This window comes from Salvelinus sp. IW2-2015, linkage group LG13 (assembly GCF_002910315.2).
Source record: "Salvelinus sp. IW2-2015 linkage group LG13, ASM291031v2, whole genome shotgun sequence".
Lineage (NCBI taxonomy): Eukaryota > Metazoa > Chordata > Actinopteri > Salmoniformes > Salmonidae > Salvelinus > Salvelinus sp. IW2-2015.
The window spans coordinates 4,768,901-4,785,275 of record NC_036853.1 but is presented as its reverse complement, the minus strand read 5'-3'; the positions used below and the strand labels follow the sequence as shown (position 1 = coordinate 4,785,275).

Here is a 16,375-nt window from a genome sequence, read left to right as displayed (position 1 = left end):
AATTTTATGCACTAATTGACTGCAGGAATGTCCACCAGAGTTGTTGCCAGAGAATCAAATGTTAATTTCTCTACCATAAGCCGCCTCCAACATCATTTTAGAGAATTTGGCAGTACGTCCAACCGGCCTCACAACTGCAGACCACGTGTATGGCGTTGTGTGGGCGAGCGGAGTGCCCCATGGTGGTGGTTGGGTTATGGTATGGGCAGGCACAAGCTACGGACAACGAAAATAATCTCATTTTATTGATGGTAATTTGAATGCACAGAGATACCGTGACGAGGTCCTGAGGCCCATTGTTGTGCCATTCATCCGCTACCATCATCTCATGTATCAGCATTATAATGCACGGCCCCATGTCACAAGGTTCTGTACACAATTTCCCAGTTCTTCCATGGCCTGCATACTCACCAGACGTCACCCACTGAGCATGTTTGGGATACAGCGGATCGACGTGTACGACAGCATGTTCCAGTTCCAATATCCAGCGACTTCGCACAGCCATTGAAAAGGAGTGGGACAACATTCCACAAGCAACAATCAACAGCCTGATCAACTCAATGCGAAGGAGATATGTTGCGCTGCATAAGGCAAAGGGGGGTCACACTAGATACTGACTGGTTTTCTGATCCACGCCCCCACCTTTTTTTTAAGGTGTCTGTGAACAACAGATTTATATCTGTATTCCCAGTCATGTGAAATCCATAGATTAGATCCTAATTTATTTATTTCAATTGACTGATTTCCTTATGAACTGTAAAATCTTTGAAATTGCTGCATGTTGCGTTTATATTTTTGTTCAGTGTAGTTATGATTGGTGTGAGAAAATCCCACAACCTCAATCTCTCTAATCTTATTTTAGTCTCAGACATGGAGAATAGGGTCTGGTGCTTTTATTTCAGCTTAAGGGCCTGCCTCTCTTCCCCCTGGTCTCTCAGTGGTACCTCCATGTTCCATTCACACCACAAAACACAGTGAAAAGAAAAGCTGGCAATCCTCATTCTGAAACTGATCACCAAGGCTTACACAAAGCACTCAAATGAAAACAAATCAAATCGGGCCCCAACCTATTGATATTCTGCTCATAATAAGAATAACAACCCTATTAATGTCTGATGGTCAACCATACACATCAAACTGTGATCGGCCCCAGATGGGGTGGATTATCTGCCTTAAAGTCATTACGCTCACATCCTCTCCTTAAGCTTTCAATTCCCCTCTCCCAGACCCATTGTAACACCAGACAGGGATCACTTTTCCATATTAAACTCATTGTTAGTATTGTGCCAATAGGGGACTTAATTAATGCTTGTGTTTCAGCCGTGCCAAAACAAATGCCCCCACCAAGGAGATGAAAGCCCCAGCATGATTAATGTGATTATGTGGTTAGGTCACAAGTCAGTCGTATAACTAGAGGGATCTAATACAGACGAAAAAGAGAAAACAGGAACGGTGGATCTTCCTAGGTGGGGGTGGGCTGGGGAGGATCGAGACATTCTCTCTGATGCCCACCTGCTTTGATGAGAAGACAGTGTGTGTTTCGTCCCGCGATGCTGGTCAGAAGTCTCCTGGTCTTATAACAGGGAGTAACCCGAGCCATCAGAGGGGCTTACGGTTCCCCTGCTGAAGTTTTGATATCGATTAGATTTGAGGCCACCTGATACCGTCGGGCCGCGGTGAACATCTGCACTGGATAATGAGAGAGAGGCCCAGCCCGGCGCTGCTCGCTGTGTCACCTCACTCTGTGCCAACCCCCTCCTCTCTCCTCCAATCCCCCAACACCCCCAATCTCACTAACTGCTTGGGGCAGGATGATCTACAAAGACAGAGAAAGCAACAGCCTAGCTAGAAACATCTCTAAAATTAAATCCCATACATTGACATACATTTCCTGAAAACTGATAGAAGATGTAGAAATATGAGGGTTTGCATACAAGCCACAGCAAACATAATAAATCTCTCTCTCTCTCTCTCTCTCTCTCTCTCTCTCTCTCTCTCTCTCTCTCTCTCTCTCTCCTTCTGTCTCCTCTCTCCTCTCTTCTCTGCCTTCTGCTTTTTCTTCACAGTCTCTCTCTTCTCGTCCCTCCATCTTGCATCACGCTCGGTTCCTCCTCTCTCCCATACTGTTCTTTCTAATTCTACTCTCGGCTCTCTCTCTCTCTCTTTCTTCTCGTAACTGAGCCGAGGCCCAACACCAGGGCCCCAGCAACAGCAGCTGTGTGTCATTAACATCCATCTGTCACTGAAGGGCAGAAACTGCCACGCACGCATGACAGCACAAAACATCAACAGTAGCTACTAGAGTAGACATGATCAGGCAGTCAGGCATGGTCTCGACCACGAGGCCATGCGTTTAGATTGGGAAAAACACCTAAATGACAACACTCGACAAACGTTATTTTAAATCAGTGGAATAATACACACTTTAGGGGGGTACTTTTCATCAGTATACAGTCACACACAATGAATGATGAACTAGTGACACAGAGGCCGTTTGGTTTGACACACGTGTCTTGCAACAAAGAAGACCGAAGGCCAATTACGAGTCACTTTGAAGTTTCTTTCAAATGTTTCTAAGAGTGGCGATGCCAGATGATGGGAAGTTTGGTCTCCAGGGCACAGTGCTGTCCATTATTAAGCTTGTCCCTCGGACCACTCGCTCGCTCGAATCAGCTATGCAAACAACTCTGTAGCCGGATCCCATTTCAAAGTCAAGTCCTCAGACCCCAGCTGTATACCAAGGCACATTTCTCACATTCTAATGCTGTGGAGGGTTTTGAAATGAAAGCTGCCAGTCATACAGGCCTAGGCCCAGTGTCAGCCATACAGGCCTAGGCAGCTAGTGAGCCATATTCAGGCCTAGGCCAGCTAGTCAGCCATACAGGCCTAGGCCAGCTAGTGAGCCATACAGGCCTAGGCCAGCTAGTCAGCCACAGGCTAGCCAGCTAGTCAGCCATCAGGCCTAGGCCAGCTAGTCAGCCATACAGGCCTAGGCCAGCTAGTCAGCCATACCAGGCCTCAGGGCCAGCTAGTCAGCATACAGCGTTAGGCCAGCTAGTCAGCCCTTACAGGCCTAGCCAGCTAGTCAGCCTTACAGGCCTAGGCCAGCTAGTCAGCCATACAGCCTAGGCCAGCTAGTCAGCCATATAGCCTACGGCCAGCTAGTCAGCCATACAGGCCTATGCCGGCTAGTCAGCCATACAGGCCTAGGCCAGCTGTCAGCCATAACAGCCCTAGACCAGCTAGTACAGCCATACAGCCTAGGCCAGCTAGTCAGCCATACAGCCTAGGCCCGCTAGTCAGCCATACAGCCAGGCCAGCTAGTCAGCCATACAGGCCTACGGCCAGCTAGTCAGCCATACAGGCCTAGGCCAGCTAGTAGCCATACAGGCCTAGGCCAGCTAGTGAGCCATACAGGCCTGGCCAGCTAGTCAGCCATACAGGGCCTAGGCCAGTTAGTCAGCCATACAGCCTAGCCAGCTAGTCAGCCTACAGGCCTAGGCCAGCTGTCAGCATACAGCCTGCAGGCTAGCAGCTAAGGCTTAGGCCAGCTAGTCAGCCATACAGCTTAGGCAGCTAGTCAGCCTTACAGGCCTAGGCCAGCTAGTCAGCTTACGGCCTAGGCCAGCTAGTCAGCCATACAGCCTAGGCCAGCTAGTCAGCCATATAGCCTAGGCCAGCTAGTCAGGCCATACAGGCCTATGCCAGCTAGTTCAGCCATACAGTGCCTAGGGCCAGCTAGCAGCCATACAGGCCTAGGCCAGCTAGTCAGCCATCAGGCCTAGGCCAGCTAGTCAGCCTATACAGGCCTAGGCCAGCTAGCAGTTCCTACACCTAGGCCAGCTAAGCTCAGTTGCCATCTACAGGCCTAGGCTCAGCTAGCCTAGCCATTAAAAGGCCTAGGCCAGCTAGTCAGCCATACAGCCTAGGCCAGCTAGTCAAGCCTAAAGGCCGTAGGCCGGGCTACTAGTCCAGCCATAACAGGCTAACGGCAGCTAGTCAGCCAGTGTTGAGCAATGTTGAGAAAGACTAAGAGAGGAGGGAGAGGAAAGACAAAGACAGTAGAACTACCATGTTTGATAAGCAACAGATAATCTGGTGGTCGGTGAGGCTGCGTGTATGTGTGTGTGTGTATGTGTGTGTGAGTGCGTGCATGTGAATTAATGTCTTGCTTTTCTGAAACATTAATTTCATTGATTCATTTCAACTAGTATAGGTATAAGTGTCACCATTCACAATGCCCTGTGCCTTATTCTGCTATGTATTTCTCCTCAGTAACCCAAGACCCTTCCTTCCTTCTCCCTGCCCCCTCTTTCCTCACTAACCCCACACCACACCAGTGCTGCCGGCCAGCCGGGGATAATTTACATTCTTGACCAATCCTTTAATCTCACCAGGCAAGACTTCCTCATCCCCTGATCAAAACAGTCCTGTTGACAAGTTCACAAAACCAAAACACTTGTTCACGTATTTCCACGTTTGCCGCAAGGTGTTCCTTAAATTGGCAACTTGTCGTATGGACATTAATGGAGAGAGGATGTTGAAAGCATATCTCACATTGACACAACCGACTAACCCACAGGCCTATGTTTATTTGTAATGAATGTAGCTGACCCTGACCAGTAGGGTTTCATTACGCAGGACTAAACACAGTCAAGACTGCTGAGTGGAGGTCGGAGGGCAGAGATGTGTTGTGCAGCAGGGTCACCTGTCAACTCCACAGACGCTACCTTCAAACATGCACACAACGCACGCACACACACATTCGGACACACGCACACAGTTTGAACAGTAAAACAGTCATTATGTACCATAACAAAACTAGGTCAAAATCTGTCAGTAGTTGAGGTCTGTAATTTCTGTGATTCCTATTTCCCTTGGGATGCTGCTGCCACTGCAATGACACCACAGTCGGTGGCTAAATGCAATGGCGTCCATTTATGCTATTTGCATGTCACTGGTGAAGTTGAGCCCTGATTAGCATTACTAACATGAGAGAGTACTGCTAAGGTCCTGCTACAGCAGTACGGAAGCACTTTCTCTCTTCTAGAACTATGTGAATACGGTACGTCTGAAATGGCACCCTTTCCTTATGAAGTGCACTACTTTTGACTAGGGCCCATGGTCTCTGGTCAAAAGTAGTACACTACAAAGGGAATAGGGTGCCATTACAGACACACTTTAGTGTCACATCAAAAGATGCCATGGTGTCAATGGTGTCTCCATTGCTCAGGACAGGAGCCAGGAGAGGTGAGATGAAGGCATAGGGGAATAACCAACCCCTGCTCAGGCCTCCCAGTCAGGATACTGAGGTGACGGTAAGGAAACAGTGATGAGGAGGTGATGAAGACGATTCGGAGCTCAAAGACCACTTTAAGCTTTTGGTCTCCAAGACGTCATGGTGATACATCAGACGCCTCCAGGTCATAGGCTCTGACATGGGGGGTGGTGATTACAGCAGATCATTACCTTGATACCCTGAGGTGGGAGACCTTTCACTAAACTACAACCAGCATCACCATCACCATAGCTAACACCAGAGGGAAGAATGCGGAAAACGTCGATGACATGGCGTTATAAAGTTTGCTGGGGACCATCTGAATGCCCTCATGACTCCATTCTATACGCACCAAAATTACCATCTGTTTCTCTGAATTGCCTTGTGAAAGCCTAACACTGTAAGATCCTATTTTATAATTTAGCAAGTCATGTTGGCAAATAGAACAAGCTGTCAAGTTATGCCCACCTGACAGATTGCGATTTATAATGGACAATTTTTGGAATGCGTAAACAACAACAGTAATTGTTTGAGTAAGCGGTGATGCAGGGTTGTGTTCCAAACAAAACAACTACAAGTGTGCTTGCCCTAGTTCCTCAAATGAACAGGTAAGATAGCAAAACAAATACCTTATAGTTGAAGACTCTTCTTTGAGTCATAAAAGTACATTGAAATGACTTAGGAACTGTGTACACTTTGTAGAGGTGTGTGGCCACTTGGAGTCACCAGTTAGTCCTCTCACTCAAACATTTTCCAGGAATATTCTTATCATGTTACTGAATGTATTCAGAACATTTCCAGATTTTGTTATCAACAAATGCGGTGAAAAGTACAGTAAATGTAAAATGCACATACAATCAACAGTGTAATATTTGGATTCAGTCTTGTGTCAGGTGAACTATTCCCTTTTAATTGGTACCATGGATATGCATATGCTTTCCATTTTCTTCTGTAAGAAACATTTCAATTTAGCCCTATCCATATAGGCCAATTGCCACGAGTGTAAGGGGTTTTAAGAAAGAAATAAAGAAAGAATAGAGAGAGAGAGAGAGAGAAAGAGAGAGAGAAGGGCAGATGAGAGGGATATCTAATTATGTAATAATGTATTGAGAGGACTCGTGAGCCATATGGCTAAGTCCTCACTGTGATAAAACTAAAGTCTAATCAATTAAAGCATAAATACAGCACTTGTCTGTGGGAGTGATGATATTTCCCTTTACAGCACCTGCCAGTCTGAGACTGATCAAAGTTTTATTGTCCTCCCGGCTCTGACTGTCCCAGACTTACTGACTCATAGTGGCCAGCATTGGACAACAGGCAAGCTGATTTCAACACGCGAGACTGAGACACCGACATCCCACACACACGCCTACATATCAGCTTACAGGCCGCCGTGTATGCCAACGCCTAACACGCTCCTCCACGCACACCCTCACAAAGTTTGTCATTTTATTTTCATGCCCGTCAAAATTTCACACATCTTTTCCGGCGTGGCCGGCGGCTAATCCAGGAGGGTGAGTGTCTGTGGGCTGGCGAAGCTTCAGCGTACCGGCCGCACTACTCATAGACCCAAACTAGGACCTGGGAGCAGAGGTGTGGAACAGTCGGCATGTTGTTGAGTTCTATCTGCTCGGATTCTGACATGACTTCATCTGGATTCTAGGAGTGCTTCTCTCAGAAAAGGAACATGAGTCTTACTGTGTGATACAAATCAACACAGAACGAGGCTAAGAACAAGTCTCTAAATGGTATTGTATCTAGTATTCAAGTTGAGAAAAGGAATATGTTTTCCCAGACTGTGTCGATTATATTGTTATTTGTGACACATTCATTACCATTGTCATACAGGTTGTGTTCGTAAATTCACACTGGCAATCTACTCCGATTTGATTTGCGAGTGCCAGAGCGCAGAATAATTGATACATTTACGAACGCGTATGTGTGTGTGTGTGAGTTAGCCAGTTAGCTTGGGTACTGTGGGCTCTAAACCCTCTGAGAGCGAAACACTCTGAATTTACAAATGGACAATCTGACAACACTCTCGCAGAGCACACTGACACACGGGATGCAATTTACGAATACAACCCACAGTATAATGCAACCCACAGTATAATGAAACCCACAGTATAATGCAACCCACAGTATAATGAAACCCACAGTATAATGCAACCCACAGTATAATGCAACCCACAGTATAATGCAACCCACAGTATAATGAAACCCACAGTATAATGCAACCCAACAGTATAATGCAACCCACAGTATAATGCAACCCACAGTATAATGCAACCCACAGTATAATGCAACCCACAGTATAAGCCCAAAAAACACCTTTGGGATGAATTGAAACGCTGACTGCGAACCAGGCCTAATCTACCAACATCAGTGCCCGACCTCACTAATGCTTTTGTGGCTGAATGTAAGCAAGTCCCCGCAGCTACACTACAAAGTATGTGGTCACCTGCTCTCATCAAAGTTGGTCCCCCCTTTGCTGCTGTAACAGCCTCCACTCTTCTGGGAAGGCTTTCCACTAGATGTTGGGACATTGCTGCGGGGACTTGCTTCCATTCAGCCAAGAGCATTAGTGAGGTCAGGCACGAATGTTGGGCGATTAGGCCTGGCTCGCAGTCAGCATTCCAATTCATCCCAAAGGTGTTCGATGGGGTTGAGGTTAGGGCTCTGTGCAGGCCAGTCAAGTTCTTCCACACCATTCTCGACAAAACATTTCTGTATGGACCTCGCTTTGAGCACGTGGGCATTGTCATGCTGAAACTGAAAAGGGCCTTCCCCAAGCTGTTTCCACAAAGTTGGAAACACTGAATCGTATAGAATGTCATTGTATGCTGTAGAGTTAAGATTTCCCTTCACTATAACCAAGGGGCCCGAACCTTGAAAAACAGCCCCAGACCATTATTCCTCCTCCACCAAATTGTACAGTTGGCACTATGAATTCGGGCTGATATCGCTCTCCTGGCATCCGCCAAACCCAGATTTGTCAGTCGGACTGCCAGACGGTGAAGCGTGATTCATCACACCAGAGAACGCGTTTCCACTGCTCCAGAGTCCAATGGCGGCGAGCTTTACACCACACCAACTGACGCTTGGTATTGCGCATGGTGATCTTAGGCTTTTGTGCGGCTGCTCAGTCATGGAAACCCATTTCATCTAGCTCCAGATGAGAAGTTATTGTGCTGAAGTTGCTTCCAGAGGCAGTTTGGAACTCAGTAATGAGTGTTGCAACCGAGGACTGACGTTTTTTTACGCGCTTCGGCGGTACCATTCTGTGAGCTTGTGTTACCTACCACTTCTCGACTGAGCCGTTGTTGCTCTTAGATGTTTCCACTTCACAATAACAGCACCTACAGTTGACCGGGGCAGCTCTAGCAGGGCAGACATTTGACAAACTGACTTGTTGGAAAGGTGGAATCCTATGACGGTGCCACGTTGAAAGTCACTGAGCTCTTCAGTACAGGCCACTATACTGTCAATGTTTGTCTATGAAGATTGCATGGCTGTGTGTTCAATTGTATACACCTGTCAGCAACGGGTGTGGCTGAAATAGCCGAATCCACTAATTTAGCCATGTAGTTTATGTTCCAACATCTAGTGTAAAGAAGAGTGTAGGCTGTTATAGCAGCAAAGGGGGGACCAACTCCATATTATTGCCCCTGATTTTGGAATGAGATGTTTGACGAGCATATGTCCACATACTTTTGGTCATGTACTGCATTTCTACTTGCTGTTTTATCTACAGTAGCCATCACGATGACATGTTGTCATACTTTGAGAGTAGAGTCATAGCTTGTTGAAGCAGTGATTACTCCCCCCCATTATCCACGGATGGTGAGGAGTGGAGGAGAGATGAGAGGAGAGAGGAGAGAGGAGGAGAGAGGAGGGGAGAGGAGAGAGGAGAGAGGAGAGAGGAGAGAGGAGAGAGGAGAGAGGAGAGAGGAGAGAGGAGAGAGGGGGGAGGAGGGAGGCGGGGGGAGAGCGGTGCGAGCGGGGTGGGGAGGGGAGCGGGGAAGGGGGGGGGGGAGGGGGGGGCGGGGTGAGGAGAGAGGAGAGAGGAGAGAGGAGAGAGGAGAGAGGAGAGAGGAGAGGAGGGGAGAGGAGAGGCGAATGGCCTGCTCCACAGGGAGAGACATTCTTTCCTCTCTGGAAGAAGATGGTAATTAGGCCACCATGAACAACCAAACAGTCCAGCCTAGCTCCAGATGGGAACGCTTTCTTCACACCTCCTCTCTTTCTTACTCTTTCTTACTCACTCACTCACTCACTCACTCACTCACTCACTCACTCACTCACTCACTCACTCACTCCCTCACTCTCATTCACAGACTACTAAACCACAACATGACAAACTCTATGATATAGCTGTTAACAGACTCAGAGTCAATATTAGCTGGGAATTGTAGAGCAGTGTCCTGGGACTGACACCTCCACAGTAATCCTGATTCCTGGCTTATAGATACTGTATCATCATGACGTGATTCCCAGATTTCTTATGATGGGACTGAGATGCTGGGAAAAACATGTTTCTAGATGACTGCCGTTACTGTAAGTAAGCTACTGAATGACTAGTGGCGATGTAGCAGTGTCTCTGACTCACAGCACTCACAGCACTTGTATGTGGCCTGGACCTGGGGAATAGAGGGGAAAGGTTAAAGAGGGAAGGTTGTAGACAAATCAGCCCAAATTCAGGTAGGCTGGCTATAGGCTAGAGTCAAGCTGTGTTTGGATGAGGGCTTATTTATGAATAGCAGCCGTGCTGTGCCGTGGCTCCCTGGGTCGCAGTGGTTGTCTGGGACGACAGAGTCTTTGCAGTACCCAGGGGGATAGAGAAGCTGGTCATGGGGTCAAGGGCCGAGGGGAGCGCTGAAAGAACAGGTGGGCTGTGCGGGGGCTTCTGGAAACTGGCCACACCTGCCCAGCCCGTCAATCAACACACAGCCCCTCGTGTTCGGCTACAGAGGTCTGTGAGTCAGTAGGCACACATTAGATAGAGGGACACAGAGACAGAATGAGACAGACAGAGAGAGACACATTAGATAGAGGGACAAAGAGACAGAATGAGACAGACAGAGAGAAACACATTAGATAGAGGGACACGGAGACAGAATGAGACAGACAGAGAGAAACACATTAGATAGAGGGACACAGAGACAGAATGAGAAAGACAGAGAGAAACACATTAGATAGAGGGACACAGAGACATAATGAGACAGACAGAGAGAAACGAGGTGTCTTTCCAATTGTTTGCCTGTCCATCTGTCAGTTGACCGTCCCCAGTAACTATTAAAACTCACAGGAGCGGCTACAGTACAGGAGCGTGCTACAGAACAGGAGTGTGCTACAGTACAGGAGCGTGCTACAGAACAGGAGCGTGCTACAGTACAGGAGCGTGCTACAGAACAGGAGCGTGCTACAGAAACGGAGTGCTCTATACAGTACAGGAGCGTGCTACAGAACAGGAGTGTGCTATAGAACAGGAGTGTGCTACAGTACAGGAGCGTGCTACAGTAAGGAGCGTGCTACAGAACAGGAGTGTGCTATAGAACAGGAGCGTGCTACAGAACAGGAGGTGCTACAGTACAAGGAGCGTGCTACAGAACAGGAGTGTGCTATAGAACAGGAGTGTGCTACATACAGGAGTGTGCTACAGAACAGAGCGTGCTACAGAACAGGAGCGTGCTACAGTACAGGAGCGTGCTACAGAACAGGAGTGTGCTACAAGTAACAGGAGTGTGCTACAGAACAGGAGCGTGCGTACAGAACAGGTGCTACAGAACAGAGCGTGCTAAGACAGGAGCATGCTACAGTAACAGGAGCGTGCTACAGACAGGAGCGTGCTATAGAACAGGAGCGTGCTACAGAACAGGAGCGTGCTACAGAACAGAGAGTGCTACAGACAGGGCTACGAACAGGAGTGCTACAGGACAGGAGCGTGCTACAGAACAGGAGCGTGCTACAGGACAGGAGCGTGCTACAGAACAGAGTAAACAGGAGGTGCTACAGAACAGAGCGTGCACCATACAGGAGTGTGCTACAGTACAGGAGCGTGCTACAAACAGGAGCGTGCTACAGTACAGGAGCTGCTACAGAACAGGAGCGTTGCTACAGAACAGGAGCGTGCTACAGAACAGAGTGTGCTACAAACAGGAGCGTGCTACAGTACAGGAGGGCTACAGTACAGGAGCGTGCTACAGAACAGGAGCGTGCTACAGACAGGAGCGTGCTAACAGAACAGGAGCGTGCTACAGAACAGGAGCGTGCTACAGAACAGGAGCGTGCTAAGTACAGGAGTGTGCTACAGTACAGAGATTGCTACAGAACAGGAGCGTGCTACAGAACAGGAGCGTGCTACAGAACAGGAGCGTGCTACAGAACAGGAGTGGCTACAGAACAGGAGCGTGCTACAGAACAGGAGTGTGCTACAGAAAGGAGCGTGCCTACAGAACAGGAGCGTGCCTACAGAACAGGAGCGTGCTACAGTACAGGAGTGTGCTAAGAACAGGAGTGTGCACAGAACAGGAGCGTGCCACAGAACAGGAGTGTGCTACAGTACAGGAGATTGCTAAGAACAGGAGCGTGCTACAAAACAGGAGTGTCTACAGAACAGTGCTACAGACAGGAGCGTGCTACAGAACAGGAGTGTGCTACAGTACAGGAGTGTGCTACAGAACAGGAGCGTGCTACAGAACAGAGCGTGCTACAGAACAGGAGTGTGCTACAGTACAGGAGTGTGCTACAGGGGCTCAAGGCCACTCTGTCGGTGAGCCTTTGTGAGTCATGCGGTCAAGTGTGGCGTTCAGTCGCAGCGGCGCCGGCTCTTAAGAAGCCGCTCAGATCTACATGTCGGCTGCTGAGTGTGTGGTGGTGTGTGTGTTGTGCGCGCGTGCGTGTGCGTGTGCGTGGGCGTGTGTTTGTGTGTGTGTGTCTGTGTGTGTGTGTGTGTGTGTGTGGTGTGTGTGTGTGTGTGTGTGTGTGTGTGTGTGTGTGTGTTGGTGTGTGTGTCGTAGTGTGTGTGTGTGTGTGTATGTGTGTGTGTGTGTGTTGTGTGTGTGTAAGCAGCAGGTGCAATTAGTAGGGTCCTGACAGGAGGACGGTCTGCCACAGTTGGAAAGCCTCCATCTGTCCACACACAACCACACACACACACACACACACACACCACCACATACACACACACACACACACACACAAACTCTCACTGTGTATACACACGTCAGTTAATCAGCAATCTCAGGCAGGATGAATATCCAGTGTGTGCTATCGATAAGACAAACTGTTTTTGTTCCTGGTCAATAGGGCTGACAACAGTGGGGAAGTATAACATCATTGTATGCAGATTAATGATGGTATGTTAATTCAAATGCATCATCGTCTTCTCTACCTCAATCCCATTCCATTATCAGGAAAAAGATTCCACTCAAGGGAAATGTAAAAGGCAAATCTACAAGCTTATTGCTTGTATTAAGTCAAGGCTCAATTGAGAGAATCTCCAAACAGCCTGTAGAGGCCTGTCCCGCTGCTGTGTGTGTGTGTGTTGTGTGTGTGTGTGTGTGTGTGTGGTGTGTGTGTGTTGTGTGTGTGTGTGTGTGTGTGTGTGTGTGTGTGTGTGTGTGTGTGTGTGTGTGTGTGTGTGTGTGTGTGTGTGTGTGTGTGTGTGTGTGTGTGTGTGTGTGCTGGCTCTTTCATGTATCCGTCTGTCCGTCCGTGTGTGTGGTGCTGGCTCTTATGTATCGCTCTGTCCGTCCGTTGTGCTGTGTGGCTGCTCTTTATGTATCCGTCTTGTCCGCGTCCGTGTGTGTGTGTGCTGGCTCTTCATGATCCGTCGTCGTCCGTCGATGTGTGTGTGTGCTGGCTCTTTATGTATCCGTCGTCCGTCCGTGTTGTGTGTGTGCTGGCTCTTCAGTCTTATTCCATCTATCTGTCCATGTGTGTGTGTGTGTGCTGGCTCTTCATGTATCCGTCTGTCCGTCCATGTGTGTGTGTGCTGGCTCTTTATGTATCCGTCTGTCCGTCTGGTGTGTGTGTGTTTTGAAGGCCATGAGGGACCCTGACTCCAGTTGCAGGCCAGCAGACTGGCTGGCACCCCAAAAAGAAGCTTCTTCATCCTGAACACAGCTGTTGTCTCCGTGACGACACGAGCAGCCAATGGGGAGCGAGGCCGAAGATACGGGGGCCGGGGGGGGGGGGGGGACGTACGTGTGTGTGTGTGGCGAGAGTTTGCGAGGCCGGGCACCAGCAGTGTTACTGGGTCCAGTTGGCTTGGGACAGTAAACACCATTCCTGTACTACAGCCCGGCTAGCTGTGGAGGGAGAAAGGCAGCCTGGTGTTCAAACAATAACACGTTATACATTGTGACACCTCCACCTCACAGGAACACACACTGTGTGGAGTGTAGGCCCGTTTTCACTGTTCAACCTGCACAACCTGATCTGAAGGTAATGCAAAGATATCACTTCCGCTGTTGTCTAGATAGAAACCATTAATTATTTAGACCAATCTGCTATACTAGAAATATACTAGTATGCATGCTTTATACAGACACTGTAAGCAACTCAGTGCTAATGACTTTGACAACACTTTCTCATACAGCATTTACCCCTAACAAGGAACAACTCAAACAAAAGGCCACAATATATCAAGGCTACATTGAGGCAGTAGGTGGAAGTGAAAAGGGGCTATTACTCTGTGCGTAAAGGGAGGTCAGAGGAATGATATTTTTGCCCATTGACAGTCCTGAGGACAGCTGTTAATGACAGATCGTTTCTGGTGATGAATGAATTATTCCATGGATGTCGGTTGGTCGGAGATGGAGGCACAACCATGGACAGGTGATGTTAACTAAAGGTGGTGAGGAGGTCAGTTACAGAGCTCCATAGACACTCACCTTTCACTTACAAGAGCTGTGAGGACAACTCTGTAGGCCATGTATTCTTAATTGGCTTAAACAATTTGGACAGTTCAAAATGGAAATAAATCTAATGTCCTTGGAGGGTATTTAATTTTCTTGAAAAAGGCTATGGCCTTGATTACTTCAGATACATTTAGATTAAGCATTTCTGAAAGACATTTCCACAAATGTCAAGGTCCGCACCTGTACGAGGAGGAGGGCACGTCATGGCTCACATCAATGAGCCCCATTGTGCAGTGAGCTGGAACCCGGGACCTCTGGACCTGATGTAGTCTGCAGATCCTTAGACCACCCCAGCCCCCTACCACCACCCAGCCAGGCTCACCCCCAGTGCTCTGCTCCCCCATGGTGGTGCTCTTCTTCTCTCCCTGGCTCTCAGAGCCACATTGTTCAGGGCTGAGGAGAGCTCTGGTCTGGCCCTGATTCCCGTGACTCCCGAGGCAGCTGGAACAGGCCTGCTGCCACTAAAACACCCATAAATCTTATCAGCACCAAGAACAGGGCCCAGCTACTATTATACCTACCTAACTAACTAACACAACAATATCCTACTGTCTGTTTGCTAGGGGTAGAGACATTTCACTTTTAAATTTTTTTTTCTTGAAAGAGTATTTTATGAAAAAGATCAATAGTACTGATTGAATGATTACTGTATTATGATCAAAATAAAAAAATAAGCCTGATTGCACATACATTAAGGCTAAGATCACATGTTACACTGAGCAAAAATATAAATGTAACATGAAATATAAAAGATCCCAGAAATCTATATGCACAAAATTATTTTATTTCTATAAAATGTAAATTTGTTTACATTCCTGTCAGTGAGCAGTTCTCCTTTGCCAAAATAATCCATCCATACGGCAGGTGTGGCATATCAAGAAGCTGATTAAACAGCATGATCATTACACAGGTGTACATTGTGCTTAGGACAATAAAAGGCCACTCTAAAATGTGCAATTTTGTCATAATGGTACAGACATCTCAAGTTTTGAGGGAGCATTCAATTGGCATGCTGACTGCAGGAATGTCCACCAGAGCTGTTGCCAGATCATTTTATGTTATTTTCTCTTCCATGAGCCGCCTCCAACATTGTTTTATAGAATTTAGCAGTACGTCCAACCGGCCTCACAACCGCAGACTACATGTAACCACGCCAGCCCAGGACCTCCACATCCAGCTTCTTCACCTGCAGGATCGTCTGAGACCAGCCACCCGGACAGCTGATGAAACTGTTTTTCTGCACAAACTGTCAGAAACCTTCTCAGGGAAGCTCATCTGCGTGGCCGTCGTCCTCACTAGGGTCTTTACCTGACTGCAGTTTGGCGTCGTAACCGACTTCAGTGGGCAAATGCTCACCTTCGAAAGCCACATCGCTGGAGAAGTGTGCTCTTCATGGATTAATCCAGGTTTCAACTGTACCGGGCAGATGGCAGGCATGGCGTTGTGTGGGCGAGTGGTTTTCTGATGTCAACATTGTAAACAGAGTGCCCCATGGTGGCTGTGGGGTTATGGTATGGGCAGGCATAAGCTACGGACAACAAACACAATTGCGAAGGAGATGTGTCGCGCTGCATGAGGCAAATCGTGGTCACACCAGATACTGACTGGTTTTCTGATCCACGCGCCCCTATCTAGGTGTCTGTGACCAACAGATGCATATCTGTATTCCCAGTCATGTGAAATCCATAGATTAGGGCCTAATGAATTTATTTCAATTGACTGATTTCTTTATATGAACTGTCATTTAGTAAAATCTTTGAAATTATTGCATGTTGCATTTATATTTTTGTTCAGTGTATATCTACACTGTAGTGTAGCCATCCCATAATATTATTGCAACAATCTTAATTAGTTACTCTCAAACATTCACAACAGAGGCACATCAACTACAACCCAACTGTCACAACCTTGTTTGTGAACCTTAGAAAGGCTGATCGGTGTCATTTACATCTGAATGAAGATGGTGGCGGGCAAAGTGTGGGAAACCATCCTGATGACGTAAACATATGACGACCTCAGTCTTTAACTACGTCAGGAACCACTGAGAGTATGTTTGTGTACGTGTGTGTGTACGTCACAGGAGGTTGGTGGCACCTTAACTGGGGAGAACAGGTTCATGGTAATGACTGGAGCGGAACAGATGGAATGGGCTCAAATACACCAAACACATGGC

At 47.7% G+C, this 16,375-nt stretch overlaps 1 protein-coding gene across 1 annotated transcript in view; it reads right to left on the bottom strand.

The window, feature by feature from the left end:
- Nucleotides 1-15,573, bottom strand: part of LOC111971793 (voltage-dependent calcium channel subunit alpha-2/delta-4) — a 124,400-nt gene extending 108,827 nt beyond the window's left edge. Inside the window, 2 exon segments of the mRNA XM_070446340.1 lie at nt 14,525-14,663; nt 15,559-15,573. Of these exon segments, the coding sequence (XP_070302441.1) occupies nt 14,525-14,663; nt 15,559-15,573 (154 nt within the window).
- Between the last annotated feature and the right edge of the window lie 802 nt (nt 15,574-16,375).